A 21,729-nucleotide genomic window follows, 5' to 3' on the forward strand; every position below is an offset into this window, starting at 1 on the left:
GTATAAAGTGCCTTACATTAAATGTTATTAATGTAATAACATAAAAAAGCTGAAGGGCTATGTAGGCTAAAATTTTTTATTATGTGTTCAGTAACCAAAATGTTCTACAGTAAAATGTGATGTGAAGCTGGTCTGTGATTTATGAGGCTTTAGAAAGAAATTCATGAAGATAGAATCAGTAATCTTTTCTCCAAAGCACTGTAAATCAGTGAGACAAGTGCTTTCAGTAACTATTTGTTTTGATTGATAAGAAGTGCCTGGAGAGGCCCAAATATTTTTGTTCAAAATACTATTGAAATAAAAACTGTATTCAGTGTATTATAACCAGTATTTAATAAGTACCCACATCATGGTTCTATAATATTAAAAGGCAGATCTATTGCATACCACCTTGCAAAAATAACCAAAAGCAACCTGTAGATAGATACTGTAACAGTACATTATTGTGAAAATGGAACAGATATGGTCATAAGACGTTACCTTTCAGCCATGTTCCAAGGTGAGAAACAATCAAGACAGTCCTGTTTCATAATTATTGGATTGTGTTTTTAGTTATCAAACCATATACTGTAGGCTCACAGTCATGTTAGAAGCATGTCAGCTAATCAAAATGAAACACAGAACATAGGTAAAGAAGGTATAGGAAGCAATAACATTTTAGGGTTTTTGTTGTTTCCTCTACTTGGCAAAGTTTTCTGAGCAGCTGTGTACCCATTGAGACCCTTTTGTGTGAATGTAACTGTCCTACTGTATGTTATCCCCCGAACTGGCAACATGGCAATGCTTAATCACGTATCACACAATTTACTCAGAGGAATTTAACACAAACTACACAGAAGTGATGTATTCTTCCTCTGCTTACACTGGTGTCAAATGTAATAGTATCATGAACCCCACTCAGAGTCTTACATACAGTAATGAGTGAAATGTAAAGCTCAACTATAACATGTTTATAAGAGTAGATTAACTATAACCTTGATTTCCATGCTCTTGTTATGTACGATTTCCTTTCCAGAAAGGCTTGTAAACATATTTAAACTCTGAAATGGTAACTCTCACTATAATTGTATACTATACAGTTTGATGTAGTCTAGCACTTTCTATTGGATTACCAGACAACTAAAGACATAATGTTATTATAATGCTCTGTCAGGTAACATTTCAACATTTGTATACAAAATCATATTATACTATTAATATGATACATAATTTGCATTGTTTTCCCATTTCCCATTTCAGTAATTATTTTTTTCTCTTTTAAATAGCTGATTGTTTTCCATTTTTAATTTAGTTTATGCTTTTAAGTGAATACAAATTTCAAATTAAAAGTCAGTCAGCAGTGAATACTCATGTAAGAAGTGTAGAATCACATGAAAACATCCACAAAGATGGATTGCTTTTAAAAATATACTAGTGTTTTATTTGGATGAAAATACAAATTTTCATTTTGTAATGAGAGCTCCTCATTAGTTTGACCCCAGCTAATCCAATCATGCTTAATATAGTTTATGAATACAGGTTTCAGGGAAAAGACAGGATTACATTCTCAACATGCTGCTAATAATAATTTTAAATATCAGTGCAGTTATAGTACACAGTCAAGACAAAACAATGAAACATATAATTTTATCATAATTTTACAAATATGAAGTCCTAGGGATTAAGTCGCATTGCTGTCCCTTCAGACATGAGGAAATTATTCCTTTTACGGCATTATGATAGATGTACAAAATACATAAAACTACACAGACAAAAACAAGTAATGGTCTACATCTGTCAAGCCTAAACTTAGATTTTGTTTTGTTGTTGAAATATTGCTTTTTTACTTGATACACTAGAGTGAGGTGAAACAATTCTATGTCTGCTCTATACTTTTAATGTATTTAATGTTTAAATGTACATTTTATGACATATAGTTGAATATATACAGTATGGAGCTTTTCTAAAACGCGTCACATAAAGTCAAGTACGTTATTTCCAATTTTGTTCATGTATGCAAGATTATTTGAATATGAATATTTTGAAGTCATGGGATAAAGCTTTGGGTATAGATTCATTACTATCCGTTACAAGCTTTGTTCTACCACACTGCATCAAGAGCTGTCACTTTTAAGTAATGTTCTCTCTGCGTAATGACTGTACTTTTACAGTCAAATGCTAAAATTGCTCGATTGGCAACACATGCAGTTATTTTAAAAAGAAGGTTTATATAATAATGCAGATGGTAAGGAAATCATTAACAATAATGACAAAACACAAGTTAGAGGTTCATTTTGAAGAACCACCACCTTTCTTTTGTAGATGATAGAGTTTCACAAGAACAAATGTATAAACTTGTGTTTATAACTTACAAATGGAAAGGCCTTACTTTCAGCTAAGACCTCATTTTTGTGCAGTGTTTGGGTCCTACTGTTTAAGTACTTTGTTTTCCAAGACTTAAGACCAATCACAAAAGAAAATGAATGCACAGCTTTGGTCATCACTGAACTTATCTGCAGTAAAGTAAAGCTGGAACATGATACAAAAATGTTACTTGACAACATAGTTCCTTCATATGGAAAGCTGGAAGGTAGAAATTTCAGTTTCTTTTGCTGCATGTGTTTATTGCCATTTACTTATAGTCTTCCATTTAAAAAAAACTGATCTTTTATTATAATATTATATACATATACATCACTTCCATTCCCTGAAATCACCCACCGCATTATTTGAATGAAACATTGTAATAAGCTCTTGTCTACTTCATGTCATTAATAAACAGTCAGCAATTTCAAATTTGACCACTGTGGAAAAACATCGTCTTGGTTAACAAAGGGCTAAAAGAAGAAGGCCAGACAGCGGATCTTTTACATGGGACAGACTTTGTTTTCAGGAATGGGAAGCTGAGCAAAGGAACTTTGCTGGCTTTGCTCCTCTTCAGCTTTCTCAGTGATGTTGTTCGAAATGGTGATGTGAGCAGCTATGGCAGACATCTCCCCTTCATTGCTTTCAGCAGTCATCGGCCCCCTGTCAGTAGTCTGGTTAAGGTTCATATCCATTGCTGATCCATTACAGTTAAACAGCTGAATTAAACACTTCCTAAACTGTAGAGAAAATCGAAAAATACACGATAACATACAGGAATCAAACAGTACTTTTTATCTCATAAGAAAATATGCCATTTGTGAATAGTAATAGTTTCAAATTGCACGTTGTGAATTAGTTCTCTTCTTTTGTGTTCTGGGATCTACAGTTGTCACCTGGACTTGCAGTCCTTGCACCTCACTGTCATTCTGTTGCAGGAGAAGAAATGTGTACAGAGAAGTGTGGGACAGTGGATATTCTCTGGCCTAACACCTGGAAGGTTGTGGGTTTGAATCCTAGTACTGAAAGTAAATACATTGAACTGTGAGCTATGTATTTAACTTGGATTGCTTTAATAAGATGCACAACTGTTAAAATGGTTACAAATAACAAATTATCTTGCAAGATAAATTATAAGCTTTATAATGTAATGCAAGATAAATTAACAATAGTTCATTATTCGTAATCTATGTATTTAGAAATTTATAAAAAATGCATTATCTGCCACTGTAATACTTGTAGTACTTTGGTGCTTTATAATTTAATCCTGATCTATATCCCAATTAAACAAAGTGTTTTTCCCTATCAATTGCTTTTTTTTTGCATTTCCCCATCTAGGTTGTTGTTGGTTTTTTCTTTTCCTTTATTACATTTTTTACTTTTCCTTTATGTTTTTGTTAAAGTTATTCAGTATTAGAAAACACTAGGAAGTAATAGAGTATTAGCCCAGTTTTGTCTAATTGATAAGCAAAAACCAACCTATAGCCTGTGGTGAATCTTTTTTGTCTTTAGGTGACATTTTGAACATAACAAAATACAAGAAATCTATAAGACCAAGTGCAAAATATAAATATATATAATATACTGTATGATAAACTTGTCTTTGATATCTTATTTAAATTCTGACTTCTTTTAAATATATAAATTATATATTTAACTTACTGTATAAATACTACAATCCACACAAACTGTCCTGACCTACAGTTCGAAGAACAACAGGAACAGTGCTGTACTTCATCTGAAAATTACACTTCATGTTATCAGAAATTTGTTTCCGAAATAAAATTACCATCCCTGCACTGAAATGTTAACAGAATACTTAGCTTTTCAGCTACATGAGAGCCTGCACACACTTTTGTGTTCAACAATCAATTTCTTGTTTTCCAATATCTGGACTCTGAAGGGCTTTCTGGGTTATCCCTATCAGGGGTGCCAATTTCATTTAATTCTACCACATTTTTAAGAAAACGTGGAGTGATATAATACTAAATGCTTTGCAGATCAATCACACAAGTACAGTGTTGCACTAAGACAGCAATTAACTTAATCAATGTTGAAATGGAAGTGTAGCATATCTACTAGTGTTCCATAAAATTACAGAAATAAAGTGGTCTTTATACTAGTTATGAATTCTTTGGTTCTTTTGTGACTAATGCTTTCTATTGAAGCATGTCAAGTAGCCTTATGTCCCTGATTTATTTTAAATCTGTTTAGAGGGTAGTTGTTATGCAGTGGTTGTCTGACATTCCCATGCACAGCACTGAGCATTTTAGAGCTTCTCCTTTGAACAAAACAAAACTCTATTGTCCTACTAGTATTCTCTTTGTACTGCAAGACAACCTGACACTGATGTAGTGTCCTTGCCTTGCATTCAGCTTTATAGTTTTTAATCCTTCTAAATATAAAGATAAAAAGCCAAGGAAATAATTGTTCTACACTTGCATATGCTATAATAATATTCTGCAGTCAGCCCCCATCATGTGAGAGGTAGAAGCTCAGACAGGCAGATATGTGATACAAGGTTATATTGAATTAATGAAGAGTGCCTGGTTGTGTTGCAATCTAATACAAGACTTTTGTCTAAAGGATCAGTTTTTCACCTTAAAATTGATAGCAGTCCTTTTGCATGTTTGCCTGGAGAATTTACAATAGTATGCCAATTTAGATGTATGACTATTTTAAAGAAAAGCTAAGAAAAGACATTTAAGTTGAAAGGAGGGAATTCAATTATACACATGTTAAACAGAATGTTTTTTTTTCTATAAAGTCCAAAAAACTGGCATGGCAAATAAAGTGTTCAGTGGAATTTATAATGGATTATAACTTGTTGCATATATATTTTGATGTAAGAAACAGGTTATTTAAAAATGTATGAGGAAAATACAGATAATATGTGTTTTCCTTCCAAAATATTAGATAGTACCCAAAAAACAAGTCGATCCATCTCCAATGGCAATTACAGCCAGAGCTCTTTGTGAACCTCTAGTAAAAATTGCTATTCTGCAGACACCCATGGAGATATGAGACCACTTTTTCAGTTTTTTTCACAAGCCATGAAATAAATCATCTGACTCTGATTTTCTATCTTTTTTCAGGCTGAATTATACTTCAGCTAGTGCCTTAAAAGCCTTATGTCTGTTTGAATAGACAAATTAGCCAGGTCTGCTGTTGCCTGCAGCAATGCCTATGTGATAAGGTACATGCTCCTTAAAAACATGCCTCTTATGAAGTACATCAGTTTTCCTATGAAAAAAGGTCCGCTGTGCTAGTGCTTTAGAGACCTCAGGGTTTACAGGAATACCATCATTGTCGTTACATCATAAAGAACAAGTCACTCCTATGGAAATGACCATTTTCCAAAATGTAATGTAAATGTAAATTGGCCATTACATGTGAATTTGTTTTTGTGCAGAATCCTTTTGTTAGAATATCGGCCTTTTCATAGTATTTGCAGAATATTTAGTGAACACAATATTACATGTTAAGAACATGTTACAGATGAACTTTCATCCATAGTCTATATGTGCTACTGATCATTTATAAAACTGCAAGACAGCACCAGCAAGTGTTGGAACAAAGGAAAATGGCATATGCACCCTGGGTCTCATTTTTAATGAGAGAGAATGGAGCTACACTGCAGAAGACAGTAATTACACATGTAATCTGGACACCACCAAATGGCCCAGAAAAAGGTCAGTCAGAGTACTTAGAGATACAGATTTAAAAATAAAAAAGCCATAACCTTAATTAAACAAGAAAAGGTCACGCAGAATGAGCCAGGTTAGTCAATTTTCTATTTTCTCGAGTATGTTCAAGATTACTTCAAGGCACACTGCAGAACACATCATTTTTAAAGGTTCCCTACTGCCTCTACCCCAAATGTAGACACACTAAAACCTCTGTTGCCAAAGCACATCAGCTTAGAGGTCAAAGACAAAAAGTACAAATTTTCCTTTCATGCAATGTCAGCAGTTTCATGCTTCACCAGTAGCAAAAAAGCAATACAGACTAGTAATTATCCCCATTGTTTATAACTGAATATGTTTGATACTGAAGGTGATAATGGGTTTTGATCAGCTTATGTTAGGAGAGAATTTACTCTATTAATGCACCTACAGTACATGATATACATTTTTGAAGATCATAAAATGGAAGAATTGTGATAACAGGTGAAAATAAAGTTTATTTCCACACAGTGAGCTCCATGGAGGTTTTATGCTCATAATGATTTTCAAACGGCACAGGCCACATGCAACTCTGAAAGCATTAGCATTCTACTGGCATATACACCTGCTGTAAGAGTGCCGGAGGTGTTCTACTTGATCCTAGGGGGACTGGCCTTGAGAGGCAGCAATATTTCTAGTAGATATGGAGAAACAATCCTGTAGAATTTATTTCAAAGAATGAGAGAAGTAGTGGTCTTTCCTGATAATTTCCTTCTACATTCTGGACTATTTTTAACAGCGCACTCCAACAATTCATTCAGTGATAGAAATCAAATTATAAATCATGCCAAGGGCAGTAATATCATCCTTAATAGCTTCTTCTATAATGTAAAAGCCACACAACTGCCTTCACTAAGCATAATTATACAATGTCATATGTTTCACAGTCCAGCCAGATAAAATTTCTAGACCTAACCAAACAAAAACATTTTTTTCAGAATTCGACTTTTCGAAATGTATTATTAATGGTCTCACAATGGATTCCAACACCCAACTGCATTAGTATGGTATATGGATTATTTGTCACAATAGTGCAATACTATTGTCACAATTTGTTGCAATACTTTTTAGTTACATTAACAAGCTGCCAAAAAGTTGATTCTCATCACCACTATTCTATGAATCTATTTTTAGGAAATATTCCCATTCTTTTAGTTTTAATTTATGTTTTTCCAATAACTGGAATTTAACATACTGAAAAGCATTAAAAATGCAATAAATTAGTATTCAAATCAATAATATTTTTATGCCTCTCTCTATATAAGGGTTTACACACCTATTGATTTTAAGAATGTCTTTTTCTTTGCTATGTTGAAAGTACCTAACCTATTACAAATTCATGCATGGTTGTGGCCTCTTAGTTACCTACTCTAATATGTAGAGATCTGGACAAAGCTGTGAAGTTAAAGACTCAATATTTGGCCCAAGGGTGAGAGGTGATGCATTATCAATCATCTCAATAATAATTTAAAGACAGTAATTATTCTTGATCAGTTATGGATACAGGTTAAGTCTCTAAATAAACCATCTAACCTTTATAGGCAGATCTTATATTTTCAAAATTGTATGGTATTGAGAAGACTTAATTCTAATTTCTGCCAGTAGCATGGTGTTTCCAGACTTTTTTCACTTATATGCTGAATATATATGTGGAATACATTCCCAAAGATCTGCAGACATTCACAAAAATCCAACAGGATGAGGGACATCTGCAGTTCTGTTCAGTACTATTATTCCGACTATCTTTCAATACCTTAGACACAGATTGGCTACCGTACCTCTCATACCTTACACACACATTGGCTGCCGAGGCTACAGACAACAGTATCCTCCCTGGTCTCCCATCCATCTCCTCCTTATTTATATACACAGGATACAACAAGTTTAGAAATAATGTGGTCTTTGTGCTAGTTACGAATCCTTTGGTTCAGTTGTGACTCAAGAATATCTACTCCTTTCCTCTATCTGGAGGGTGCAGTGGCTCTGTTGCTAAGGATCTACACCTGTGGCTGGAAGGTTGCCAGTTCATATCCCATGGTCGACATAGGAATCCTACTCCATTGGGCCCCTGAGCAAGGCCCTTAACTACTCCAGGGGTGCTGTATAAATGGCTGACCCTGTGCTCTGACCCCAAGATTCTCTCCCTGTCTGTGTGTCACATGGAGAGCAAGTTGGGGTATGTGAAAAAATACTAATTTCTAATACAAGAAATTGTATATGGCCAATAAAGTGATCTTATCTTACCACTATCCCTGAGGATATGGAGTCAGTTCAAAATATCAGTAGCTGTAGGCAAATTACAAGCATTATACTGGGAAGATCTAACTGATGTTGACTTTGGAGCATCATTGCTTTCTGTTCCAGATTAGACTAGGACTTTTAAAACTGAATCTACAGACCATTACATTTACCAGCCAATTAGCAAATATGCAGAAAAAGCTCATTCATAATAAAATACTTTTAAATAGTACCTGTTTATTCATAAACACATATATGATGGGGTTGTAAACCGTAGCAGTTTTGGAGAAAAAGGCTGGCACTGCTGCTAGACGTGGATCCAGGTGAATTGTGGGGCAGATGGTCACAACAATTGAAAAGGCTGCGTAAGGGGTCCAGCAGATCAGGAATGCCAGGATCATGACAATGACCATGCGTGTGACTTGTCTTTCTGGTTTCCTGGTACTTCCCAGCCTACCTTGAGTATCAGATACCTACAAAACAACAACAACCAAAATTAAATGAGTGTTTTGATTAAAATTACCCAAAGATAGGTAGGGGGTATAGTTTAGTATAAACAAAGGAAATAGTAACATTGCTAAATTGAGGTAACAGCTCAAAGAGTTCCCATGGTTGCTACATTATTTTCTCACTTTGCATTTCTTCTTCCAGGGTGTTTTTATTCTTATGTATTATGAATATACAGTATATGTAAATTATGGCTCTATGAAAAAAATAATGTATTAAAAAAGAACAAAGAATGTTTAAAAGCCCTCCAAAACGCAGTGTTAGTTTTCTTTTGAACCTGTTAAAAGTTTATAAGAGGGGGGGGGGGAAATTAGGTTGTTCACATTCTTGTTTCCTATCAGAATAGGGAATGTGTGGTTCTGCAGAGTGCAGATTCAATCTGGATTTTTTTCCAAATATTTATCTAATTGATTGCATTTGTGCTTAATTTCATTAAATATTTAAGAAATATTTAGAAGACAAATCTGTTCAAACATTTTCCCTGTGATTCCTATAAATGTGAGTAGTGATCTTTACCTTAAAGGACAGTAAACTAACAGCACTGAGTATTATCAGAATAACGAGTGATCAAGGAAGTGCTGTCTTTCATATTTGTTTTTAATGGTTTATATTATAAGAACCTTTGTTACCTTTTTTGTAACGAGGTAAACGTGTTGCAATTTTGTTTCCTACTGGTGTTACTGTTTTGTTTTTTTTTATATTTTGTTTCCAGGGGTTTGGAAAAAATATTTTCTCACGCCAGAAGACCTACTGCAAATAGTGAATAAAAGTTTTTGTGTTGTGATTCATTTAAGATTATTTATTTATTCCATTGTTCTTGTTTGCTACTTATTGTAAGCTCTTCCCTACTAAAGGGGTTCTCATGGTTGCTACATTATTTCCTATCCTATTTTGGGGTTTTATGTGTGCGACATTGATCAAATTCTGTTCTGATTTTTTGTGCAGTTTCAAAGTCATTGATCTCCATTTGAGTTTTATGTCTGTGTATGAGTGTTAATTTAAGGAAATAATAGGTAGAGGTTTTACAATATTAGCATAGAACCCACATTATAAGAAACTGCATGAATAGACCTGCCAAACTTGCCTTCCTCAGCTTTCTCATAAGCTTTCCATATGACACAATTATTACACCCAACGGTAGTATGAAACAGGTTGTGAAGAAAGTGATGATGTATGTATGGTCATAGTAATCCCCTGAATACCTGCAAAAACGAAAGAAAAAAATAATTACTTCCATTTTAATAGTGATATAACTGCACTGTTATGAAAATAGCTGCAATTTAGTCTGTAATTTGACAATATTTTTATAAACAGAATTTGTAGAAAATTCCTAATGTCTTTGAATTATTATCAGACATGAACTTCATGATTCATTATTTATTATAATAATAAATCAAATAAACTTTCTGAAGTAAATATTTAAAAATCATGCTTCTGTCCTAGCAGGTTCTAGAATTATAACTAATTGTAAGATGCAGGCTGTGAAACTCATGCAGTTCTGATAAACTACATTCAGCTATATTGAATGTGTTGCCAATAAATTTCTAGTTTAACAAAATGGTTATTATATATATATTTAATGTGTGAGTAAGTATGTAAACAAGTAAAATGTGGTGGCATTCCAAGCAATACAAGTTTAAGACCAAGTAAAAATGAAAAGAGACAATAGACACTGTGAAGTAGGAGGAAAAACAACTTAAACAATATTAAGGAATTAAATTTGCTATATTTATGAAAAACAGTATAGTGTTCTGCTTAAAGATGAGGGAGCAACTCCTGAGAAATGTAATATTACATACTCAGACCTGTTTTGATTTACTTTCTCAAATTCACATGGCTTTGTTACAGGCAAGGTAATTTCCTAGTCAGTAAAAATGATTAAACTGCAGTATGTACAAAGAAGCACAGCAAAACCATTGTCCACAGGAATCATGTTTTACTGTACATTTCTCATCTGCAGAAAAAACACCACTTCTTTTGGTGTCATGAGACATTTCTTTTGGCTGAGTTCTGGTGTCTTAAATTCCTCTTCAGCATACTGTGAGCAATACGGAGTGAATATCAGCTGAAAAACATGTTTTTATTTCAAATATTCACCTGAATTCATTATTAATGAAAAATAGCTGGAGATTATGACAGTAGCAACCATTTCACTTTGGAATGTTGTCAGTGGTCTCTATGTACAGTAGCTTCAAAATATTAGTTGTTTAGGCACAAAAGCCTGCCACCAAGTACTCAGTCATGCAACATGGAGCAATGTTTTCTTAACCTTATGATGCAGGCTCAATACCCCCATTCTCTGATTGGGTAATCTATCGTTTTTAGTTGTCTCCAGTACTGTGAACAATGTTGCCATTCAATCTTTACAATGTAAAGCTTTATGTACGTAAAGCTTCAAACCTAAGGTAACAACTATCTTTCCTGCTTCACTTATTGAATTTACTTTGAAATATTATCTGCACGTCTTTAAAAATTAACTCCACATCCTTCCAATTGCTAAACAAGCTATCAGGACGCCATACTGTAAATTAATCCCTTTGTAACTCCTTTCTGTTAGAAATATTTTTTTCTCTTTGCATATTTTACAGTTCTTTCCAGAGTCCATTAAATTGGTAGCAAGGGGAAAAAGACTCCCTTATTCTGTTCCCTTAAACAGAGTCTTTCACTTGTACTGTCTCATGTCTCTACTTGAAAAGTTGCTTAATGAAGTCATGTGTCTTCTGTGTTGCTATCTGCAGGTCCTGCTGCCAGCTCATCAACAGTTTGGAGTAGCACTGTCAGCAGTTCTTCCTGCTTTCCACCTGCTTCCATTCTGCTTGCTGCCTTCCCCTCATTACTTTCATAAATAGGGGATTTGTTCACCTTGTCTATCATATAATTAGATAGGAACCTGCAAAGCAATACACATATCCACAAACATGCATTCATGTAAATGAATGGCATTCAGTGGAATTAAAAAAACACCCACAGACAGAAAATTATTTAAATCACTTAATCACAATGCAAACTATGAATTTGTAATAGCTGGTATACAGAACACTAAAAGCCTGCTGCTTAAAAGCCTGAAACTATTGAAAATATCTCAATTTACAAACTATCTCAAATGTGAATAGCCCCTTTCCTGTTCCCCAGATATTAAAATTGGGACAGAATTCGTCCATTTCGTGTTCCCTTTCCAGGGGGTCACTGAAAAGCAAAAATGAAACCCTGGTGTGAATAAAACGGCCACTGAACAAAATTAAGGATAGGTGCAGGGACACAATGGGAAAGAACACTTCCATATATTTTTAAGCAATTTAAAATAAAATAGATCTCTTTCTATTTTAGAAAAATGACTACATGTTTTTTTTATCTCAAAATGGGTGATTACCCATTTCATAGCTGGTAATACAATACATTCTCATGCCTTTTGTCAAGAGTACACTTCTAGACTAGACAGGTATTGTCTGTTAATTAAACACGGGGTTTATTTTTATGTAGATTAAACATTGAACATGGCAGTCATCAACATTTTTCTCATTTCTAACATTTCTGCAGAGATAATTCAATGGGTGGAAAAAATATATTTAAAACCTTTAATATACAGCCATTCCTGTGTAGGGTGCCATCACTGAAACGCGTAGAAAACTATGTAAAACAAAATGTATCTCCATTTTACTCAAGTTTGAAAACATACCCTAGCTCTGTTTCCACAGACTGCATTCCTAACCAGCCAGGATGATGAATATTAGGGATCCTCATCTATTGACATGCCACAATGCAATGGCATAAGGACTGAGAGCTACATTACAACTACACTTTTACAGATTTCGTGAGCTATGGTTTTCCCATTAAAAAAAACATGCACTATTCTCATCTACCCAGGTTATAACGCTGATGTTTCAAGGTGATCTAGATAGATCTTACCAGTTTGGCTCACAAGTGGTACCAATTTTGCTGACAGTGTAGCTGCTCCATCCCAGTGCTGGTGGGATGGTCCAGATGAAAGAGAAGGTCCACACAAACACCAGTCCTAAAGCAGCATGCTTCCCCCGTAACCGGATATTCCCCAGAGGACGGCAGATCACAAAAAAGCGCTCAAAGGCCAGAACAGCCAATGACCACAGAGCAACGATTCCTGCCAAAACAGAAAACAAATTGCCTATGCTGTGAGCATTATGGATGAGTTCTGTAGATTAATGATATTTTTAGTAGAAGACAAAATGTTCTCTTTTCAAAGTACAGTTATTTTTATAACACGTTTTTGCCCAGGCTACAGGGGTGATAAGACCTTTGTTTTCACAGCAAGATATTATATTCCTCATAAATATCTTTGTTTATTTTGAAACTTTAGCACATTTACAGCCTCACTAGCTGTATTGTCACTAGTTTGATGTTATTTCTGTGTACATCAAGGCTTTCTATTATGAATTTTAACATGCCAATAGATTAATTGAAGTTTATTTTAAGAGGTCATTCAAAGGATCACATTACCAAATAATTTCAAGACTGTTCTAATGCTGTAGCTGTCAAAATTGTATGCAACTCTATTAATGAAGCTAATAAAACAGCTCTCCAATAATACATACTGTAACGCTTACGGCCGACAGGCACTGTGTAAGAGCCGGCGTACCAGAGCAGGTGATGTCACCGCCCTTCCCTGTGATAGCAGGACTACAGCTACTGAGCTGTAGGGAGATCTCTCTTTAGCTCATGGGGCTGGGTCGCTGCAGAGTGACGCGGGAGTCCCGGGTTCGAGCCCCGGACAGTGCAGGGGCCAACCTAATGCGGCAAGGGCGCCCGCCTGAGCCCCGTTGCGTTAAAATACTATATAAATCATATGGTACATATATACTGAATCAAGTGATAAAAACTGTATACTGAGAACAAGATGGTGACAATCCAATCACAAATACTAGTCCAATATTAAAGAGTAGAAGAGAAGAAAATCAAGAGCAGAATTACAAGAAAGGCATAACTGGAAGAAGCAAAAAAAGAGCAATATTCAGTCACAAAAACAAGAATGGGGGGAAGGTGGAAAATTAAATTAAGGTCCCCAAGACGTGCTTGGTAATACAACCATTTTGTACTTTAAAAGTGCTTTATCCCATATGGTGTCGTGAGGGGAGCCAGAGTCTATCTTTGAATGGTTCTTGAAATAGGGAGTCCCTGTCATAAGGCAGATTCATGTAACACCCTTGGAAACCCCTAAACATTATCTTTTAATCACATTCAGGCTAACAACACCTTGTCCACCTGGGTAACCAATTTCAACAAGAGGCTACAGGAATGGGTGATAGGCACTACGCCACTCCCAGGTCCCTGAATCAGACAATCTCTTACCACACTGCATGGAGATGCACTCAGTGGGCAGTGTGAAAAATATCTGTGCTGCTAATGTAATGAACGAGTGAGGCCTGAAACACCAAACTAGTTGAAAAAGGGCTGTCAAAAGTGGTGTTAAAAGGAAAATCAATTCACACTGCCCTCATGAAGGCAGTCTGACATAATTTCAGGGTTCTCTTTTGTATTTCTAGTTGATAACAAAGCATTACTTCACATTGCAGTCCTTTAATTCATACTTTTACTGTATATAATAATGGGCTTATATCTTCTGTTCATAGGCGTTATGGAATTTTAAACAAATCTTTCCTAACACAATTTCATTTACAGTTTTGCTGTCTGGTAAATCATTTTCACGCACTTATGATAAAGCTTGTGGTTGATTCAATAATAGTTCACATAACTGTTATTAAAAAAACACCAAATACATAGGGCTACAAATAATTGTAATACTGTTTTACATCACCTAAAAGACTTATTTGTCTACTTAGCAGTTGCTAAAACACTTCTGAACAAAATAAATGACGGATTGTTATACCATTTGACTATAGTCATCATCATTTCAATAATACTTACTCCTTTATAAGTTTAACTTGTAAGCATTTCCATTCAATCACATTATCAATCCGTGTTCCACGGCAATTCTACGATATTGTAAATTAAGACGAATGATATCTGGGATAAAATCCTAATCCTTAACATTGTGATAATCTAAGAAGTATTAGATCATGTAACTTTCTGTGAGATATATACTAAAAACGAATACTAAGAAACGACACTGACACCTGCCGTTTAATTCTTGCTGGTAAAAATAGGACATTAATACCTCGGTACACTATCGTGTACTGTATATTCTGTTGAGAAAAGCAGATTCTTTGTGCATCCATTACTTACTTAGAAATCTGAAACTTACCAAAAAATGTAACTGCGAATCCTTCAAGAACACAAGCCCATGGTCCCATGAAAAAGTAACCTTTAGCGTTAGTTAGAAAACTTATCGTCCCGCCGATTAGCGATACCAAAAAATCCGCTACAGAGAGATTAACAATAATATAATTCAGAGGTTGTCTCAGCTGCTTGAACCTAAAGGTAACAAGCATCACTGTAAAGTTTTCAGACAGGGACAAAGACGTTACAATGAACATTAACGCAGCCAGAAATTTGAAGTTCCAGGGAGCGATGTTTTCAATCGGACCGGAGAAAGGATCTCCGGGTTTCAATATTTCTGCAGCTTCTGTGTACACTACACCGTTGACTGAAACTCGAAACGAATCCATTTTATGGGGCGCGGGAGGCAAGGAATTTTAGAAAAAGTTACTTTTCTTCCGAAGAAAGTTCACAGGTAGAGTCAACTTCAATTACCTTGTGACAGGTAGTGAAAAATAAAGAATTGCATCAGTAAAAGAAAATGTCCCAATTCCTGTAGACATCGGTATTAATTCTACAATCTATAAGAATATTACAGAATATGTCTTCAAAGTATGAAGACCGGTTTGTTCAATTAGCTTTAAAAATTCTACAGTTATACAGTACAAGGTGAAAATTTTAATTAACGTTTATCAAGTTCTTCATGCCCTTTCTAAAGTGATTTATACACCTGCTAGGTTAGGGATCCGGACCGTAATCCTCTGTAATAAAAAAAATCGGTTCAACGTCAAAAAACCTAGGAAAATGATCCAATGAAATAAAACGTGAAATGAAAGTCGCAGAAACGTTAAGGTGTAAGCAGTTGTCCTTTTCCTGCAAGTACCAGTTCTGCACAGTAAGTAGCCCTATATAGCTATAGCACATGTGCTCTCGATGTTCCTTTATATAAGCTATCGCCGGCCAGTCCTGCAACTTCTCAAGGAATAAATACTCCTGCCCACAAAGAGCATAGAAGACTAACGCACAAGAACCTTGAGGAATCGTCTGTGAGCTAAAGGAAACGAATAGCCTTTTAAATATGGCGTAATGCTCTGAAAGTCTGGATTATAAACTGGGGTAAAGCAAATGAAGACATAATGGTCTGTTGAAACTGGAAAATGACAGGCACCTAGGGAATAAAATATAAATAAGAACACCCCTGTATGGGACTGTTGTGGTTGTATTATCAGATTAGGTTTGAAATTTGTTTTTGAAATATAATTTAAGACTGCAAATTAATAAACTGCCTTTATGGTCACAGATTTACTGTAGTTTAAGGGATGTAAAACAGTAAAGCTTCCTAACCACCAAATCTCTATATAAAGTTTTACGAAAAAGTATGAATGTACAGTAAGTATAAAAGAACTTTTACAATGTTGGACTTGCTGAACTTTAAGCAAAACACAATGCTCTTTGCGAAAGGTGGGTTTTAATAATCGATTTTGTTTCTGTTTCTGGTTTTAAATACCCCAGCGACAACTCTCTGTTTATTCCTCTCTACACCAAATATATGGTATGTGTAGCATGATAGGATATAAAATTACCTGTTTAATAATGTGTGGGACTGCAGCATTCTGTTGAAACTTGATATACCGCGGTGTATGGTGCAGTTGACGTGCTTTTTGCACAGTGATATTTCAACCACAAATGCGACTGCCATATGATTAAGCAAATTGTTACAGAAAATGTGTGATTGATGACATGTATGGCAAGCTGTTTAAAAACATAACTGTGAGCTCCGACTGCTGAAAGAGTTTCTGTCCCAAAACTTTCACTTGCACGGATCAACCATGTGACTTCACTCGATAGTTCCATAACCGCTTTATGGAATACAGGAAAGCGCAGGAATTATTTCCTCAAGGGGAATTTTTCTCTTTCTGGGAACTGGAATGACAGCATCCATAATCGCAGGGAGTCAGGCAAACAATTAATGATTTAATCATAAATTATTTCTTGTATATCTTTTTAATAGATCTACAAGAATAATATATAACTACCTTTATAACTTGTAAGAATAGCGTCATGGGTTTAGTTTAGCTTCCTTGCATATACCACAAAATATGGTATCAAGATATTCAGCTATGTGAAAATCAGTTAAATTATTTTCATTAAGGAGTAACTTACTTTTCATTAAATCACTTCATACAAATCACAAATCTAGCTAGTAATTTAAATTCCACATCAATATTTGATAACTTTTAAGGAAGACATATACGGTAGCCACAAATAGTATGTCGTTTGCATGAAACAAAGGCTCATTGACCCTAATTTAAATCTCTGCTCTAAGATTAAAGCATGGCTTTTCCTTTACACACAAATGTGGCAGTTTAAAATTACACATGAAAAAATAATAAAACTAATGTAATTTTAAAATGACCACAAAGACTATTTCCTAAGCACTCAAAACTGTACTGTGTAAACTGTACCTAGAACAGATGCATGTTTCAGCTGCTATGTAGCAGCATGCTTTATTTCTGACACACTTCTTTCATTTATGAGGGGCATTTAGTTTTATGTAATATAATACATGTATTTTATGACATATAATAAAATAAAACCATTTGTAATAAATTATTGTTAAACATACTGTTTTAGATCTCTGAAGAAATGAGATGGAGAAATTAAAGTGTTAACCTTTCTTATCAAAGCTGCCATAGATTCAAGAGTGTTTTCATTTGTCAAATGATGTTCAGCCTAATACACATTTGATTAATCTGGGTTTTTATTATCCATCCATCATCAGAAAGCTGCTTGTCTTGGTGAGGGTCGCAACAACAAGATTTTCTAATAAAAGCTAACATAAAAGATCTTTCAGCAAGTTTTAAATATTTTAACTGTAGGTTATGTGTGATTTTGTTGTACTCTTGGATCTTGGGTTATTTGGGGAGACATGTATTTGGATTGAGAACTAGTTACAAAATAGAAATCAGAAAAATTGGGATGATGTAAGTAGTGAGTACCACAGGGATCTGTACTAGGGACTGTACTTTTTCTAATTAATATCTATGATCTAGATTCAGGAACAGTCAGTAAACAAATCAAATTCACAAATGATACCAAATTAGGAGGATTAGCATATACTATAGAAGCAGCAACTGAAATTCAAAAAGATTTATATAAAATTCATGACTGGGCACAAACCGGGCAAATGTTGTTTAATGTAAACAAGTGCATGGTATTGCAATAAGGAAGTAAAAAACAAAATACAAAATAATAAATAGTGAGCTGGAAGAGTCTATTTATGAAAAAGACTGAGGTGTTTATATTGATACATCATTCAAATTATCTAGAAAATGTGAGTGCATTATAAATAAATAAATGTGCATTTAAGAAGCCAAACAGAATGCTAGCATATTTAATTAAAAGCATAGAATTTAAATAATGGGATGTTACATTAAAAATGAATACACTATAAGGCCTCATTTAGAATATTGTGTACAATTGTGGTCACAACTTTATAGAAAATACTGTATATTGCTGCTCTGTATTCAGTCCAGGGAAGAGTAACCAGATATCTTCCGGGGCTTAAGGAACACTTACAGGCTGGAACTCAATTTATTTTTGTCTTGAACATAAAAGACTATGAGGAGATCTTATACAAGAATTCAAAATCTTCAAAGGCATTGACAAAATCAACCCAGCAGATTTCTTTAGAATGAACAGTAAAACATGAAACAGAAGGCACAAGTGGAAACTGCATGGAGGTGCATACAGAACTTAGAAAAGGAGGCCCTTCTTTATCCAAAAGGTTATGGAAGTATGGAAAAAGATTACTAGACACGTTGTTGGAACCATTTCCCATTTTTTCCCCAAAGAAACAGTTACGTGTGATGCCAGGATCAATTAACTTCTAACTACCAAACCAGACAGGTTACAAATAACTGGCATTAGGCCTTTTTATGTTTATATGTGTGTGGCCAACTTACTGTGCTTTTTTTTCCTTTACTACTGTTATGTATTTTGTAATTAAAGTATTATTCTCTAAGCAAAAGGATTCAAGGGAGAATATACAAACTCCGTATATAAGGCATCCCCACTCTGAATTCAACCCTGGACTCAGGAACTATAAGGCACGAGTGCTCACAACCATAGTACCAGCACTGCTTTTGTTCTCATTATATAAAATTATGAACCCCTAAATGTATTTTATAAGTGTAAGCACTTTTGCAAGACTGTTATAATAAGTAAGTAAGTATATGTTTCTTTTATTCCCGTACATATACAAGCTAATCATCCTTAATCCAGATGAATCATGTAGGGCTATGTATATTATTCAGTTGTTGTTTTTTGAATACTGAAACATGTCCATCATTTATCATTTTAAATGATATTTAGTTATGTCAAGAAAATAACCAGGCAGTATTGATCAAACAACAGACCTGAATGTTTTATTTCCAGTCTTGGCTGTACTTTGATTGATACAACTGTCGGGTTAAAACCCTAAGAAAAGTATTTGGGGGAGGTATTTGATATCCTACTGTATATTAGCTGACCAATTAGGATAAGATAAGGTAACACCGTTACCTCGTGTGACAGTCTGTATAATAAGCCATGGTAAAGAAACAGTACAAGAAACAATTAGAGAAATCAAGTGTTAATTCTAAAAGAAAACATCAATCACTACAGTGTAACACCATGTAAAAAAATTAAGTGATTTTCTTTTTGCATTCTAATAATATAAAACTCTTTGACTGCTTTTGTTTTATTGGAAAAGTGCATTGAAACTGGCCATCTTATTAAATGTTATCTGCTAGATCTTAATGGACAGTAGAGATTCTCTTGTTTTGTAACCATCTCTACTGAAGACTTTATGGACCACATTTTTTCTAAAATAGAAAATCAAGTAAATGTCATATGGGGCCAGCAGGGGGCGCTCACTCTGCGGTCTGTGTGGGTCCTAATGCCTCAGTATAGTAACGGGAACATTATACTGTAAAAAGGCACCTTCCTTCGGATGAGACTTAAAACCAAGGTTCTGACTCTGTGGTCATTAAAAATCCCAGGGTGTTTCTCAAGAAGTGTAGGAGTGTAACCCTGGTGTCCTGGACAGATTTCACTTTGGTCCTTACCAATCATGGCATCCTAATAATCCCCATCTATGAATTGGCTTAATTACTCTGTTCTCCTCCCCACTGATAGCTGGTGTGTGGTGAGCGTTCTGGCGCACTATGGCTGCCGTCGCATCATCCAGGTGGATGCTGAACATTGGTGGTGGTGGAGGGGAGTCCCCATTACCTGTAAATCATTTTGAGTGGAGAGTGTCCAGAAAAGCACTATATAAGTGTACGCAATTATTATTATTATTATTATTATTATTATTATTATTATTATTCTAATAATGATGAAATGAGCTGATTTCAAAAAGTGATATCATACTTATTTATATATACTTATGGCTTTAACTAGCCTGGCTGAGAAAATGAAAATGCTAGATCAATACTAGATGTAGGAAGAGATACTGTTTGCTGAAATTTGCTGCTAGAAGCTTTGGGAGGAAGAATAGTCAAGGGCCCACATTATACCAGTTGGACAGTCAACAACAAGGGGCTTCTCTGGAGACAAACGAACAAGTAAAGGCTTATTCCATGCTGAAAAAAAAAGACAATGTCTCAGCATAGAATAAATCATTACTTGTTTGTGAGGTCCCATTGTGGTCCATGTGTGTTTGTTTTGATGCTATGTTCCACACTTCCTGACTTTGGTTGTGCTCCCTCCCCATTGGTTCATTAGTTCATCCAACTTGCTGTATTACATCATTCGTAATCAGCTTCTCGACCAATCGGAACTCAACTTCTCCAGTATTTAACTTGGAGGTTTTCAGAATGAAGGGGCCTTTCGCTCGACTTCAGTTCTGCTCAGCTCAGCTTCACCTTCATTTCGCTTTCATTTTGCTTCAGCTTCGCCTCTCTTTGTTTTTGTTCGTTCCACTTCGGCTTTTTTGGTTTGTGTTTGTGTTCGTCTCCTTGTACTTTAGTTTGTTTGGATTATCCTTTATTTCGCCATTACCTTGCTCAATTGTGTTATATCAACCTCTGTGCTGTTTTGTACCCTATTCCTTGTCTCTAAACTCATTTTCCCTTATTTGTTCACTTTTGTATTTGTGTGAACTTTTGTGTAAAGGGTAGGTTAAGGTTGTCAGGTACATTCTGCACACATAGTTGATCTTTGTATTAGAAACACTAGTTTAGGACGGGTGAGTGCCTTTTTTCTTGTATGGTTTTGGGTAGTCAGTGAAGGTTAAGCTAGACGCAGAAAACCGAGTGTTTCAGGTTTTGTTTTGGTAGTTAGGTCAGCTTCCCCTCACTTTATTAGCCAGATCCATTTTGTTTGTTATTTTCTTTTCTTTGGCACCACTGTAGTTCCTTTTTCCTGTGTGTTTATTGTGTCCTGTACATGTACCAGTCACTCATTCACTTTAAAATAAATCCCTTTTGCACAAAACTTGTCACGCTTCCTAAGTCCCTCACCAGAAATCCACTTGCATCCAAATCCATCCTAAATGTTACACCCCTTTACCCCTAGACACTTGGGGTCGTAACATTGTTCCTTTGCAGCCTACGTATGCTGACGCAGTTACAGTACCCACTAGAACTTCTCTGGGGACAGAAGTGTTGGGGAGAGGAGAGGCTGGGGTCAGAGGTTTGATGGATTCAACTGTCAAACAGAAATGGAGAGAAAGTTAAGAACA

The 21,729-nt window shown here is 35.1% G+C and overlaps 1 protein-coding gene across 1 annotated transcript; it reads right to left on the reverse strand.

The window, feature by feature from the left end:
- Positions 1-1,350: 1,350 nt before the first annotated feature.
- Positions 1,351-16,019, reverse strand: valopa (vertebrate ancient long opsin a). Its single transcript, XM_006630393.3, has 5 exons — positions 15,049-16,019; positions 12,720-12,930; positions 9,898-10,015; positions 8,540-8,779; positions 1,351-3,083 (listed from the first exon to the last, which is right to left on the reverse strand). Exons 1-5 carry the CDS (start codon positions 15,410-15,412, stop codon positions 2,847-2,849), a joined length of 1,170 nt encoding a protein of 389 aa, XP_006630456.1. The 5' UTR covers positions 15,413-16,019; the 3' UTR covers positions 1,351-2,846.
- Positions 16,020-21,729: the final 5,710 nt, after the last annotated feature.

Source organism: Lepisosteus oculatus, chromosome 4 (assembly GCF_040954835.1).
Source record: "Lepisosteus oculatus isolate fLepOcu1 chromosome 4, fLepOcu1.hap2, whole genome shotgun sequence".
In the NCBI taxonomy this organism is placed as follows: Eukaryota; Metazoa; Chordata; class Actinopteri; order Semionotiformes; family Lepisosteidae; genus Lepisosteus; species Lepisosteus oculatus.